Source organism: Molothrus aeneus, chromosome 15 (assembly GCF_037042795.1).
Source record: "Molothrus aeneus isolate 106 chromosome 15, BPBGC_Maene_1.0, whole genome shotgun sequence".
Lineage (NCBI taxonomy): Eukaryota > Metazoa > Chordata > Aves > Passeriformes > Icteridae > Molothrus > Molothrus aeneus.
In genome coordinates, this window is record NC_089660.1 from 311088 (window position 1) to 326788 (window position 15701).

Below are 15701 nucleotides of genomic sequence, written 5' to 3' on the forward strand. Positions count from 1 at the left end.
AAACACACTTTAGCAATCTGATTAAACAGAGCTTTGTGGATTATAACATCTGCTTTAGTGATCAGGTTTATAAATTGCTTAGTTACTTTGGGAGAGCTTTTAAAATCCACTTTGAAATTCTGTTAAGAGCGTGCAGCTATTTTATTTTCAGCAAAATGGGGCTCCTGTCCAATCCGTTGTCCTTCCCATGCCCACCCCCCCACTCAGTAGTAATAATGGTCCTTCCATTTGGTATCTATAAGTAGGTTCTCAGGGTCTGTTATGCTGACAGGTATTAGTATTATCAGAGACCTTCCCATTTTTTTTTCAGCAATCTATTTTTCACAGCACATATGGGCTAAAGCCAAATCCTTGTGCATCTCTATTCTTCAGGTGGAAATTTCTGCCTGAGATACTGTGTCATTCTCTCCTGCTCAGTTCCACATGCCTTTGACTAACCTTTGCATCACTCTGAATTAGGTTAAGTCCAAAGCTGGTGTAATTTACAACAATTTTAGAGCTGAGTAGTCAGGAGTGGTTTGCATAGCTCCTTTATCAGCTAGATGTGAATCATGACTTTGCAGCATTTATGTCCCACCTCCAAAAAGTGGAAATATGGGTTACTTGGTTGCACTCAGTCCTCCAAGGACATCCCTTAGTGTGTCAGGCATGTTCTTTGAAAGTCACACAGCATTGTCTATACACTGGGAATTTCAGACCAGTAAATCCTAGCTGTGTCATCACATTGTTTCTATGTGGGTTGTGAAATGGTGTACAGCAGACACAGCAAGGACCAAATAGTATTTTCATCAGTAAATTTTATTTCTAAACCAGAGATTATAACATTGGAGAATATGGCAACTGTTTTCACTTGACAACACAATGAGCAAAAATTATAATATATGCAAAAGTTAATTGACATCTTCAGTACATGTTTTTTTTTGTGATTCAAACTCCAGGTTTGGAAGGTTTTAACCTGTCAGCAAAGTGAAAGATGTTGCTAAGAAGAAGTGCATCTTAATTGCTCATTGATCAGTTTGTCTTCAGAATTATCCATAAGCCGAGTATTTAAATGCTCAAATTGGTACCCTGAAACCAAGCCTTCAGGGTCAAGCATCTGTGTCTTCACAGGACACATCTCACAGTTTTCATTTAATTTAATTCAGCTATGAAATTGTCAATAGGGAGGTGTCAGACATACAGCCAAACTGTGGAGCATGAGCAATTGTTTATAATGGGTGCCAGTTACTGTAGTCCTGGAAAGATGCAATAAAAGTTCCTTCACGTTAGTTTTATATAGCATAGCTTTCACTCATATGATCCAACAGCAATATCAGCAGGAGAAGCACCTGGACATTAAAAGTATCAGCAGTGTCTGTGAGAGAAGAAGGAGGGCTGCCTATTCTACATGTGTTTCTAGCCCTTATGGTGTAACCTTTGCACACTACACTACACTTTGCATGTTGATAGATGTCTTCTGAAGAGCTTCTTGGTTTGCAAACAATTTTCCTGCCTTCCTGCAAGGGCAGAGACTTTTCCTCTGGCATGTTGCTGCTCACATTAGGTTTTCCAAATAGACTGAGACAGACCCTTAGAAAAATTAGTCAGCAAACTTATTCTCCACCAGCACAAGACCTGATCTTCAATGGGTTTCCTTTGAGTTTGCGTGAAGATGGTAATTGCAGGGGTAGCCCACTGTTCACTTTTCACACCTCATCTTTTAAGTAACTAGCAACTCCCCCCTCTGTTTACATGAAGGTTCAGAAATCACACTTTTCCTTCTATAGAGGCATGTGGTGGATACGGTTTTTGGGTATGATGATGATTCTATGGACTCTGAAACATCCTCTGTGGCCTCATATAGAACAGACAGGACACCAGCAACCCCAGATGATGATCTGGATGAGGTAAGATCTGACTCTTTCCACAGACAAGTTACAGGTTTTTAAGAGACAACTTTGAAAACAAGCGCTCAGGCTCTCGAGAACACGTGGGTTTTTATAGTGCATACTGAGTGATAAATACTTTTTAAGTTTGACTTTAATTTTGATTACTCATATACTAAAATGGTGAGAGTTTCTTCCACAGTATAGTCTGTAGAGTCTTTGGTATGACTACCCTGCAATTTGAGGTGGTTTTTTTTCCTCTCCTCTTTCAAGGAAACATATCACATTTCTTGTAGCTTAAAGACATATCAACGAGTTATAGTGAATGGGATGACATCATACTGGTGACCTGTCACTAGTGGGGTTTTGCAGGGCTCCATCTTAAGCCCTGTGCCCTCCAATTTCATCATAAATTACTTGGACACAGGACCGGAAGGGATACTGAGCAAGTTCTGCAATGATACAAAATAGGGAGGAGCTGTTTACTCCATCAAAGGCCGGGAGGCCCTGCAGAGAGACCTCGATGAATCAAGAGGGCTGGGCCATCACCAACCAGACGAAGTTCAGCAAGGGAAAGTGCCAAATTCTGCACCTGGGATGGGGCAACCCTAGATCTACAGATGGACTGGAGAATGAGATGCTGGAAAGCAATGCCCTGAAAGAGACCCAGGGGGTGACAGAAAGTTGAATATGAGTCAGCAGTGGCCTGGCAGCCAGGGGGGCCACCCATGTCCTGGGGGCATCAGGCCCAGCATTGCCAGTCAGTCAAGGGAGGGGATTGTCTGTTGTTCTGCTCTGCTCTGTGGTGGTCTCACCTTGACTATTGTGTGCAGTTTTGGGTGCCGCAATATAAGAAAAATATTAAATTGCTAGAGAGTGTTCAAAGGAGAGCAACAAGGATGGTGAAGGGCTTTGGGGGGAAGCTGTATGAGGAGCAACTGAGGTCACCTGGTCTATTCAGCCTGGAGAAGAGACTTAAGGGCCGACCTCATTGCAGTCTACAACTTCCTCATGAGGGGAGGAGGAGAGACAGACACTGATGGCTGCTCTGTGGTGACCAGTGACAGGGCCTGAGGGAATGGCCTGAAGTTGTGTCAGAGGAGGTTTAGGTTGGATATTAGAAAAAGGTTCTTCACCCAGAGCGTGACTGGGCATTGGAATGACCCCAGGGAAGGGGTCACAGCACCAAGCTTGACAGAGTTCAAGAAGTGTTTAGACAGCACTCTCAGTAACTCTTGGGGATGGTGCTTTGCAGGGCCGGGAGTTGGACTCAATGATCCTTGTAGGTCCCTTCCAACTCCGCTGATACTGTGAAATAAATGCTGTATAATCTCCCCATTTTTTAATTTCAGATCACAGCAAGCTCACTGATCCAAAACACTATTTGAATCAAGACCTGTAAAGCAACTACTGTGCTTAACAAATCACTTTTGCTTTCTTTGCTTTGACAGTGCTTTGCTCTCCATGGCTTAGACATGTCCCTTCTTATTCTTCAGGGTTTAGCAGCAGAAGAGTCAGAGCTGCGGTTTCGACAGCTGACAAAGGAGTACCAGGCCCTGCAGAGAGCGTATGCACTGCTGCAGGAGCAGACAGGAGGGGTCATAGATGCTGAAAGAGAAGCCAGGGTCAGTATTTGTTTGCGAGTAACAGTATTTCATTGCTGTCAGGACAAGAAACCCCTCAAAGGGACATACAATGCAATGGTGCTACATACAGCATCCATAACACTGAGAAATGTCTGTTCACTCATTTACTGAGTACATTTTGAAAGAGAGTGACCATTAAGAATGGACACAATCACTCCGTTTACAGGAAGCTGTCCTCCACATGAACCTGAAAACTCTGCAGTCAGGCAGGCATGCCAAAGCAGACAACTCTGCAGCCTGACACAGAATCACGAGAGTTTTCTCATCATTTGCCTAGGTGTGATGGGAGTTGGGTTTTAAAGGCAAATGAAGGCCTGTGGGTTTTCACAAAGGCATACATTGCGCCAACTTTAGGAACACCTGAATGTTTCTAACAGATGAGTGCAAATTACATTTAAATTTTAATATGAGGCAGGCTACAGTAAAACTTCCAAGGCTAAAAATATTGTCCTTCTAATAAAACAGTAGAATCATTCAGGCTGGAAGGAACCTCAGGCAGTCTCCAGCCCAAAAATCTTGCTCAAAGCAGTTAGCTGTGAGATCATACCAGTTTTTTTAGTATTTAGTTGAGTCAGCTCTTGAAGAACCCCCTGGCAGTTAAATTTGCCTCTTCCCACTACCTGTTGCCACTCTGATCTGCTAAGCACTTTTTTTGTAATTTAGGGATTGCCCCTTATGAGGGTCTTGGAGCAGAGCACCCCAAATACCTGAGCTTCTGTTTTGCTGCTCCGATGCAATCCGATGCAATGGTGGAGCAGGCTTGGGTGGGGAGTTGGGGCAGATCCACCGCTCTGTTCTCTTGTGTCATCTGTGTGCCAGTCTAAGGGGTGGCACAAAACATCACCAAGTCAGAATCTTTCTAATGGTTGCTCACTCAGTGGAACTGACAGCATGAACCTTGGCTCTGCTGGTTTTGGTTTCCTTTCAATACCAGTCACATTGCTGGTTTTGTTACTTTTAATGTGGTGTTTGACTTCAACAGGCTCAGGAGCAACTTCAAGCTGAAGTCCAGAGGTATAAAGCCAAAATAGAAGATCTGGAGAAAACTTTGGCTCAGAAAGGGCAGGTAAGTAATTCTTGTGTGTTTTTTCCCCTATTCTGTATCTTACCCACTCTGCTTACAAAATACCAAGCACAATTTCAGTATAAACTTCCATGAGATCTAATGTTGCCAGTCAGTAAACATGCAGATCTCGCAAGTTCAGAAGCCTTGCTACACCTTGGTAAACTTAAAATGTTGTTCTGTAAAAGACAGCTTGTTCCTGTAGGATGTTAAATATTGTGGCTCCAATGAATATTGTGGCTCCAATGTTCAATAAATGTGCACAGCCTTATGGAATTTGATTATTCTGTAATACTACTACTTCATTCAACAGGACTCACACTGGGTGGAAGACAAGCAGCTTTTTATTAAGAGGAACCAAGAGCTTTTAGACAAGGTACATTCCAAAGGTTTGCATGTTCACTCTGAAGGGTTATCTGGATGCTGTGAGACATCTTAAGGGTTTAGATTTGCACAGCCTATGCTTCCTCAACTACTACTCACCAAATACTTTATGATTCTTGTAACAGTCACACAGGTCATGATTTTACATATTTCTGTTAGATAGAGAAAACGGAAGCAGAAAACAACCGTCTGCAACAGGAGCTGCAGGATGCGCGAGACCAGAACGAGCTGCTGGAGTTCCGCAACCTTGAGCTGGAGGTGATGGATGTGCTTCTTACAGTAGAGCTGGTAGAAAATTAAATTACTGCACTTGCACTGGACACCGGCTTTAATCAAGGATTTACACAAGTGTTGTAGCAATAAAACAGAGTAACAAATCAGGCCTAGCATTTTTAATTGTGAGCTGAAGTATGTCAGCTCTAATATCCTGGAAATAGTAAGCACCATACCCAGCTGGTTCACTTTAGCCTGAGCCAGGTGCCCAGTGTGCACAGGTATGCTTAACTGATTAACATGAGTGTGCCTCTTAGCTGCCACACCTGTGGGTATGATTTTTCTAATACTTGGAGATGCCTGTCTGCCCATGTATGAGTGCTGTTCCTTTTGCGGGCACTGGACACATTCCCTGTTGAGCAGCTCTTCCATGACCTGCAGTGGGTGCAAACGGTCTCTCAGGTGACACTGGACATTGGTGCAGGAGCTTTAGAAGCCTCTGCAGGACCTCAAGCTCCCTCTTCCCAGACTGCCTCTAGTTCCAGACTCTTCTTTGGAGCTCCAGCCAACCAAAATTTCACCTGCTCTCTTCCCCAGTGTAAGATGGTTTATTTTTTATTTGTTCTTTTCAGTTGCTGTCCAAGGGCAAATACATTTGCCACACAGAGCCCTTCCTGGTTCTCATAACTTAATGCTGTTCAGACTTGCCCCTTATTCATAGAACTGTCCTACAGTTTTACCTGACAGCTGTGTTTCCATATGGCAGGGAACTGAACTGATCAAATGAATTACATATTCATAAACCAAAAATGTGTGTGAAAGTAAAGTCTAATCTTTACTTCCATGCTTGCCTGAATACCTGAAAGGAATGAGAAATAGCATCTTAAATTTTTTTCTTGTCTTTGGTCCTTTAAAACTGGACAAATATTTGTAAATTTTAAGCAATAAAGGTCTATAAATAGCTATGTTGATCAGTTTTTTTTGAACACATGGTTTTCCACGCATACTAGGATGAGGAAAATATGTAATCTGAGTCTCCCAATATCTGAAGTCAAACACCTGTTTCTAAAGGGAGTATTTACAATCATGTAGAGTTGTTCAACACTTAATAAAGCAAATCACTTGAATCTCAGCTAGGTAACAGCCTTTCCACAGCCAGTTTGCAAATTGACATAATTTATCAAATAATTTCCTGTTGAGCAGTTACCTTGGATTTAGGATCCTGTCCCACTTGGCTCACTTTTTCAGACTAGGTGTACGTGATTCTTTCCTTGGCTTATAGAATGAAGAGCTTGGCTTTGCAAGCCAAGCATGATATAAACAGCAGCTATGGCATTCTCTATGTGCATCTCCTTCATTCTAATAGATTCTCTAGCATCTTTTCAATTAATTTGCAGGAAAGAGAGAGACGGTCCCCACCATTTAATCTCCAGATTCACCCATTCTCAGATGGTGTGAGTGCTCTACAGATCTACTGCATGAAGGAAGGGGTTAAGGTAGGTCAGTTGTATAAAGGAGTGCTTCTCCCTAAGAAGTGGGAGGAGTGGTGGGTGCTGCCCATATAATCCATTACAAATAACTCCACTAGACTTTAGGTATTTAAAAATGGTCTAATGTAAGAGTGTAGTGACAGACACAGTTCAATTAGACCCAAAATTCTCTCCATAATGATAAAATCTGGTTCAAAGGCAATTGAAATCAATGTGTGATGCATTTCCATAGGATAAAACAAAATGGCTGACTTCCATGTTGTTCATAGGATAGATGGATATTGCAGCCATGATAAAAGGTGGATGCCATGCCTTTACCTTACTCTCTCTTTGCAGGATGTCAGCATCCCAGACCTTATAAAGCAGTTAGACATCCTAGGTGATAATGGGGTAAGTTGAAATGGGAGATATTTTGTCTTTACAAGCTGCATTTTGTACAGTGCAGTAAGTGTTATGTATAGTTATGACTGTTTTCAAAGATACTTGTTAAATTATGCATCTGTTCCATACGGTTTAGCAGACTGGGAAGAATGTCCAAAGACTACTAATATTTGGGACTGGGCCCAACTGCACCCTGTTCACTCGGGAAAACACATGAAGGAGTTCGGCAGTCTGAGTAAACCACTCTTCATCAGGACTAGGATTCTTTCTTACAGTTTCATAAATAGGCAAGAATTATCAAATTCCCTGTGGCTTTCTAAGAAGGCATAGCTGCCCATGTAAAAGAGATGCTGTATCTCTGGCCAACATTAGATACGTCTTAAAAAAGTTTATAAGAAATAAAAACAAAGGATCATTATTGTCCATTCATGTGCTGATGTAGATCAGCACTATTTTTACAAAAGCTTTAATGGAAATTCAGCTTTGTAAAACTAGCATGGAGACAAACAAATGGGTCTAATTTTAGTTTACATTTCTCTTAAGGTGTAATGGAATGAATGATACAATTAATCCATATCATGTAAAAAGGCAAAACTAGTGGTCTTCTTAAAATAATATGTGAACAGAGACTGAATGTTTCAATGGAAACCAAATACTCAGTAGTACAGGTATCCTCTGAAAACTGTAGACCTTGTTTGTAGTCTGGATTGTCTTTGTTCATGAAGAAACTGCTGCCAATTTTCCTCTTTCCTGTCTTTCTCTTCACAGAATTTAAGGAATGAAGAACAAGTGGCCATAATTCAGGCTTCCACGGTATTGTCCTTGGCAGAAAAGGTAAATCACATCCTTGCTTTTCTCACGTGTTATCTAAAGCCTCATCTAACACATTTTCTGCCCTGTTGTTGTCATTAATATCATTAAACTTTCTGCTGTTGGGAATATTCCCCAAATAAAATAAACTGTGCCAGCACAGTCCCAAACACCTTGCTGAAGCAGCAAAAATAACAAACTGAGCTGGCCCAAGCTGTGCAATAGAAAAAACTACAAATACAAAAATAACATGAAACAAAACTTGCAATTGAAAACCGAATGAGAAATCATCAGAAATTTAAGCTGTAACTAGATAAAGTTTGGGATTTACAGTCCTGAGATTTCGAAAGCTTCCAAAAGCATCTGTATGCCGAAATATCACTGAAAGTATGTGTCTATATTTCTTGTTCCAAGAATTAGGAAGAAAGTGGGGGGTGGTTAAAATTGCTTTCTAAGGCTCAAATGCAGCACACAGATTTCAACATGACAGCTTCCAAGGGTTCTGCACAACAATGCCTCTGCTTCAAACAGAACTGCCATAAAGCCAATTAAGGTATTTTTGAGATGCTATAGACCCATTGTGGGCCTTTATGCATGGGGTGGAATGGGTTCCTTGTCCATCAAAGGGTGTGTGCTTTTCCATCTTCTGGTGACCCAGCAGTGGTGATGCTCTTGCTTGCTTCCCTGCCTAGTGCTACATGCAGACATCATGGCCTCTGTCACAAACAGCCTCAAGATGAGCCCAGCAGCAATAGGCTGCTAAAAACAGACTAACAAGATGCTGTACATAGCCCATTTGCCACTGCTTGTGTGCTAGAAAACACAGCAGGTTACAGGTCTCATTGTCTTCTCTCCAGTGGATCCAGCAGATTGAGGGAGCTGAAGCTGCTCTGCATCAGAAGATGATGGAACTGGAAAGTGATATGGTAAGAAAACTTTCCTTATTACACGTTTTAGGGACACTGATTGTGTCACACTTACTTGATGTGCCAAAAAATAACTAGGAAAGTGTATTGACAAATGAACTATGCAGCTTTTGTCTGATTATTGGTGAATCCATAAAATTGTTCCTGGTCCAGTTCACATGCAGAATAACAGTAACAGAAATAGTAAAAGTTTAAAAAATGCCTCTCTGTTTCTACGAGGATGACTGTTTATTAATAAGTACAGAGGGTTCAAAGGTTTCTCAATAATTTTCAGAGATGCATGCATTGTTTGTCTCATAAGATTCACAGCCTAAACATCAGCTGTTGTATTGCATTTTTTTCAGGACCAGCATGTGAGAAATTGTTGAACTGAATCATAACACTGTTGGCTTTCATTACACACTAAGTGTGTAAAGTTAGTACCTTACCCTGTTCTTATTCTAGTTAATGGCAGCAGCCTACAAGATGAACAAACATAACTACAAGAATTAGACAGCAGTAGTGGCTTGTTTTGTTCCTGTGATATGTCTGTACTTAAGTCTGTTCAGCTTAAGGTGGACTGATAAGATAAAGCACAGCAGCTGCTCCCAAGGAATGTGAATGTGAATGTATAGTTAGTTCCTCTTTAGTTCTGTCCACTTTTACACCTCTTCAAAAATAAGAGAAGGCACAAGAAGAGTAATTCCTGATGCCAGAGGAAGTATCTTTAGAAAAATCACACAGAACACCCTAAATTTCACTACTGAAATGCCAAGCAGTACGACTGAAGCCAACAGAGAGGATGGATTTAGTTCCATGTATATCAGGTGTATTCACTTACAAGAGCAATCTACAGCTATTTGCCCTTCCTTCTGTTCTAGCTGAGTCAGGTGTTAATAACTCTGCTGAGTATCAGTCGAAAACCAGTCTTCTTGTCCTGCTGAATTAGGTATCTGTAAATGATTTGATAGTATTTGGAGTAAAGTATTTGGAGTAACTAATTTGTTTTTCTGTCCAAATGGTCCTTCATTGTAGGAGCAATTTTGCAAAATAAAAGGTTATTTGGAGGAAGAATTAGACTACAGAAAGCAAGCTCTTGACCAAGCGTACATGGTATGTACAAAGGAAATTCTGCAGCACGTACTGGCCAACTCTACAATAGCACACAGACTTTTCTTGAATCAGCAGAAGAGATTTTTGCTTTTTTGTTAGTACTGGGTTTTTTAAAATTTGTTCTTTCCTCATTCTCCTGAGTACTAGCATGCAATCTGCACAGCTTCAACACAATAGCTCACCTTTTCATGTCATAAACAGGCACATCTGCTGAAGTCTGGAACTCTTGTCAGCTTCAGGCAGATATTGCTCATTAATATCGGCTTGTCTAGCTGGAGTTTTTTAGCGCAACAGGTGGAAATTTTAGAATTGGTGAAATAATTTACACTTCAGATAGGAACATTCCGTCCAGCTCTTAACTCCATAAAAAAGAGTAGAAGTGAAGGATATCAGTGAAAGTTAATATTAAAATACTTTAAAAATAAAAGTTCCTATCCTTTTTTCAGAACATAGAACCATTTTCTGAGTTCAGTTTTTCACATTTTTGCACACTTGAGCACAGGGACTGCCTCTCATGCAGGGGTCTGAATCTGCCACCAATCCCCCAGTTTCCAATGTGGTTTAAACCATGTTTCATCTCTAACTGACTTTTGGTATTGCATCAACCAGAGGATCCAGGAGCTTGAAGCCACCTTGTACAATGCTTTGCAGCAAGAAACAGTGATAAAATTTGGGGAGCTACTCACTGAAAAACAGCAGGAAGAGCTGAGGACAGCAGTAGAAAAGCTAAGACGTCAGATGCTGAGGAAGAGCAGAGAATATGATTGCCAGATTCTTCAGGAGAGGATGGAGCTGCTCCAGCAGGCTCATCAGGTAAGAAGAGGAAACCACACACATGTGGTATCTTCTCAGCCTTTCTTTGTAAGAACACAATCTGAGCTCAAATCTAAGCAAGCTGCAGGCCATGAGGGAGCCTGGCATCCAGCTTTTTGAATTGTCTCTTACTTTGTCTTTTCTGTGCATGCAAGCACACATGATACTAGCTTGTGCAAGATGGTTTTGGCATATTTTGAGTTTTAAAATTCTAGCCTTAAGTTTTCATCCAGAATTCTGTCTGCACAGTTCTAGCTTTGTAATAAAAATGGTCATCCCTAGTTACTGGACTGGGCATGAGAGAAACAGAGTAAATACTGCTGGCTCGTATGGCACAGGAGAGCTGTCTGTTTTTCCAGATACTACTTGTCCCTCCCAAGTGGGCATTTGTACTTTTCACTGCTGAGATAAGGTACTGCATTTTACCTTAAAAGACTGATGTTTGCTACTCTGCAAGCTGTGAGGTCCCAGAGCAAAATGGCAAACTGTCACAGCACATTGAATAACATGAAAGCTGCACCATGAAACAGATCTGACTCAGACATTTATGGGAGTAGGAGAAGAAGCACATCCCCAGTGGTTAGGGGGAATTGGTTCACAGAAAGGCTCTCACAGTTTTGCCTGATCCTGAGTTGGGCACTTGAGACTGGGTCCACCTTTTGATGCCAGGCCTTTGCCACATAAGAAGCTTCTTGATTTTAAACATGCCAGCTGCCCCGAGGGACACTGCCCTGAGGGACACTGCCACAGCAGTTTTGGCTTCTCAGAATGACTCTGAGCCAGCCTCAGTTGGAAGTGGCTGAGAGGCAAAGGAAGGAGGAGGTAGCCAAGCAATAGGACAGGAGGCTGTGGGCAGAAACTGTTGTACAAGAGGTTCCACCTGAACATGAAAAAGAATTTCTTCATTGTGCGAGTAACCAACCACTGATCAGATTACCCAGGGAGGATGTATAGTTTCCTTCCCTGGAGATATTACTTATCAGTCATTGGTACTAATTTCTAGCATTTAAGGATCCAGTTACATATATGCAGGATCATATTTTGAGCAGTTGCACACATGGTAAAGCTGTGGTTTGGCGGGATGAGTGGATCGAGTCACAGTATGACACAAGATTGTCCCTGCCACAGAAATGGATTTGTTGATTTCTAGGGTTTTGGCCCTTGGAACATTAAGCTACTTCTTCAGCGGGATAGATTTACTGAGAATTTAGTGTATATGCTTTCTTTTGTGATTTCCAGAGGATCCGAGATTTAGAAGATAAAACTGACATCCAAAAGAGACAAATTAAGGATCTGGAGGAAAAGGTTGGTTCTGTTAGCCTTTGAAGCACACTGATTAACTTTGTTTTGAAAGTAGTCATCCAGTTCTCTTGAACTATATGACCTTTTTGTTCTGCTCAGTCAGCTGCACCTGCTGGTGTTGGTCCACTGTCCTTTTTTTTTTTTAATTTGTGTCAGTAGATACAGAGTTTAATCTTAAAACACTACATTACATTATGAAACATGTAATGGTGAGTGTTTGATATAGGTGTGTGTAGGTACTATAAACATACATGTGTACATATATATAAGTTTATATTTATGTATTTATATATCCAGGCTATTTCTAGCATGGATTGCAGCCACTGTCTTTTAACACGCTTAAAAATACCACACGTGCTATTTTTGTTATCTAGCTTTATGACTTGTCAACCCATGGGGTATCATGACGTGATAGTTACACCTCAGGCTTTCAATGTGGTGCCAATTGTAATCCATCACCAAAATTATTTGGATCTGTTTTCTAAGCCTGGGAGGTGGTGTGGTACTTACAGAAGTAATGAGGAAAATAACAGTGTTTTCTGGATTAATAAATATTATGTTCTACAGAGTGCAAAAATAATTCTGATGCTTACAATGCCATTATCTTTCATTTTTACACAGTCTTATTTTTCTTCTGCAGTTTCTATTTCTGTTCTTGTTCTTCTCTCTTGCCTTTATTCTTTGGCCTTGATGTCAATGTGCCTCTTGGAAAGGTAAGACTGTTTTATTTATTTCCTCAAAGCTAGCACTTCTTGCACAGACCGGAGGATCACATCCTTGTGTGTTCTTGTGGATGTTTGGAGTCAGCGAATACAGCAGGTTGTTGTCGATTTGCAATAGTTCACAGTAGGGGATTGTTGTACTGCCAAGCTGCTGATGATATTGTGCTATTCATAATTGTAAAAACAAAAGCTAACAAGGAATTTCACAGTATCAAAAAGCCAAGGGAATTGCAGGGGAAATTTAATGTTGATGTTTACAAAGGGATGCAGATGGAAAACAGTTAAAATAACCTCAACTGTAAACACATTCTGAACTAACACTCAGGAAGGAGATCAGGATTTTAAACAAGTGTCCAGCAGCAGGAAAAGTACAAAGAAGGACAAGGAAGAGTGATCAACTGCTGAAAGACAGGAAGGGAGAGATAGAGAAATGGAAGGATTTTTCTGGCTCAGGAAGTGACACTGCTAATAGGAGGTATTGGAGAGGTCTAAAAAATTTGTCATAGAATGGATGGACGGACGGACAGACAACTTGCTATTGTTCACTGTCTAATACAAACAATTACCGTGTGATAAGCTTAAAGAAACAAAAATTCATAGTTAAGGGTGCAGGTGGTAAAGAAGTCTGTCACGGTATGCTTAGCAGCTGAAAGTTCAGAATTCAAAAGGTAATGTGAAGATGGGGAAATAAATCAGAGAACTGTAATGGTCCCATTTTTATCTGTGAGCCACTTCCAGAACAAGGATGCTGGGCTAGGACAATTTTTCTTTTGATCCAGGATAACAAAAGTAGAACATAGCATAGAAAACATAATGTTAAAGTCTCAAGAACATGTAATGACAGCATAATTTTCTGATTTGAGGACAGACCCATACCATTAAATTTCTCAGTCTCTCTTGGCTCTGGCTTCAGCTGTGTTAATGAATAATTCCTCTGCTCTCCACTTGATACAAGCTGAGATACAGTTGTGTGAAAGATGTTCTGCCATGCCCTTCCACCATTTGTACCAGCTCATTCTTTGTTTCCAGATACAATTCAATGTATTGATTATAATTAAGTGGCATGGGTATGTTTGGTGGGTTTTCCTTTTCCCTTTAAGGAAAAGCCCCCGCTTTGTGTTTTGTTTCAGCTAGAGCAAAGCTTTCATTTGCAGTTTTGTGCTGATGCAGAGACAACTCTCAGAATTATCCACATCAACTGGAATCCACTATGTCCTTTTTTGGCCAAACCTCAAAATGAATGTTTCCATGGGCTGAGGCAGCAATTTACATGGAGGTTGGCTTGAACGGGGAACAACCCATAGAGAAGAATTAGGAGAAATGCAGACAGATCAGTGATCACAGCTCTTGTGAACAGGAGTCAGTGTCATTATCAAGTTGCTGCTGTTTCAAACATACTGCCTTGATCCAGTGATTATGAAACACAATAACTTATGACTGCATACTTAATTGTGTTCCTCCTGCAGGATTTCTGAGAACCATGGTACAGCATAGTATGGCTGTGAGATGTTTTAGGTGTCTCTGACTGGTGGTAGTTTGACCACAGAATCATGAGTCTAGAACAAGCAGTCAACCTAGCGGAAGATTCCAAATAAAGGAAAATATTGGATTTAAGGTGCACCTTGAAAAATCACAGGAACCTCTAGTGATATTTATGAGAACCTGCCTGCATGATTTTTTTCCATTTGCCTGTACTGTTGTCCTTTTTTCGTTCCTATCACAACTAAAATAATGTCCTTGTGCAGCATATGAGAAAAACTTGGGCAATAAGAGGTTCAGAGTTTTCTATATATACAGTTTGCACCTACATTTTCCACCAGTGTGGGTATGGCATTGGTTGTCTAATGAGTATTTGCCTCTTCTAGTACAGCTACAGAATTGGTGAGAAGCTTTTATGTCCTAGTATTACCAATACCAATCTGCTAATACCATTTGCTGATAACACTTAGGTCCTTTTGGCCTAATTTGAGGGCAGGTATTGGCTGGTTAGAAAAACTAATAAGATGCTTGAGGTCAGAACTCCATATTTTTCCTAAGTTCTAGGAGGTTTGCTATTTTTCACTTGGAGTCATCCTGCCTCCATGGGCTGCTGGGTCCTGTTCAGCTCTTGCTCTTCACGGAGCTGATGCACACCTTGCTGTCATGTTCATTGAACAGGACTAATAGTCAAAACAACATAAACATTTCTGTGCTGTCTTTAAGGCATACATGACTGTCCCAGCTGCACAAATGACTGATGTCTTTGCAGGGGAATTTACGTGGATCCATTAGGAACTGTGTCAAGAATTCACTTCGCTCCTCACACCCTTTCTCTCTCCACCCTCCACCCCCCATTCTGGCCCAATCTCCTTCAATGGGTTTTCCTCTTGTTTTACATGACATCTAAGGTTTAGCAGGTGTAAATCCCTTCGAGATCACTTTGTTGAGCCCAGGAATGCTGCTCTAACTACAATGCCAAGATGAGTTTCACTCATTGAAGTCACTGTTGCTCCATAATGGCTGGTCCTGGAGCACACAGGGTTCTAGTTCCCCATAGAGAAGATGAGAAGCATCAGCAGGAGCTGAAATGTGGGTTACAGCCCCATAAAGCCTTCCTAGGACCCAGGAGGTGAAGGGTTCTTTTGCCTTTCCCATCCTTCTTTCACATATTCGGCTTGATGAACATCAGGTAGGGATCAACAGGACAGATTACAGTGAGCTGAGTGACAGAGGAAAAGAGCCGTGACAGTGGTGGAGATACAGTGATTTAGAGAATCGACATTGACTATGAAGGTGGAAAAATCTTACGGGTGAGGTGTGTGTGGGGGATATATAAACTCAATGCTTTTCCAGAGGATCTGCACTGCTGTGAACTCCCTTGAACTGTAAAGACAGCTGCAGCAGGCCCAGCATCACAGCACGCATGATACCTGTAGAGTGTTTTACCAAGGCCAGTCACTCCACAGGTGCAAAGCATCAAGTCTTGTAGCAGTTCCTCAAAAACAAGGTAATGGT

At 41.2% G+C, this 15701-nt stretch overlaps 1 protein-coding gene across 1 annotated transcript in view; it reads left to right on the forward strand.

The window, feature by feature from the left end:
• Positions 1–15701, forward strand: part of JAKMIP2 (janus kinase and microtubule interacting protein 2) — a 38539-nt gene that overhangs the window by 17377 nt on the left and 5461 nt on the right. The window contains exons 9-21 of the mRNA XM_066560403.1: positions 1767–1886; positions 3362–3490; positions 4494–4577; positions 4888–4950; positions 5118–5216; positions 6569–6667; positions 6998–7051; positions 7811–7876; positions 8710–8778; positions 9793–9870; positions 10480–10683; positions 11923–11988; positions 12626–12698. Of these exons, the coding sequence (XP_066416500.1) occupies positions 1767–1886; positions 3362–3490; positions 4494–4577; positions 4888–4950; positions 5118–5216; positions 6569–6667; positions 6998–7051; positions 7811–7876; positions 8710–8778; positions 9793–9870; positions 10480–10683; positions 11923–11988; positions 12626–12676 (1182 nt within the window). The 3' untranslated portion in view covers positions 12677–12698. The remainder of the gene's footprint in view (positions 1–1766; positions 1887–3361; positions 3491–4493; positions 4578–4887; positions 4951–5117; positions 5217–6568; positions 6668–6997; positions 7052–7810; positions 7877–8709; positions 8779–9792; positions 9871–10479; positions 10684–11922; positions 11989–12625; positions 12699–15701) is intronic.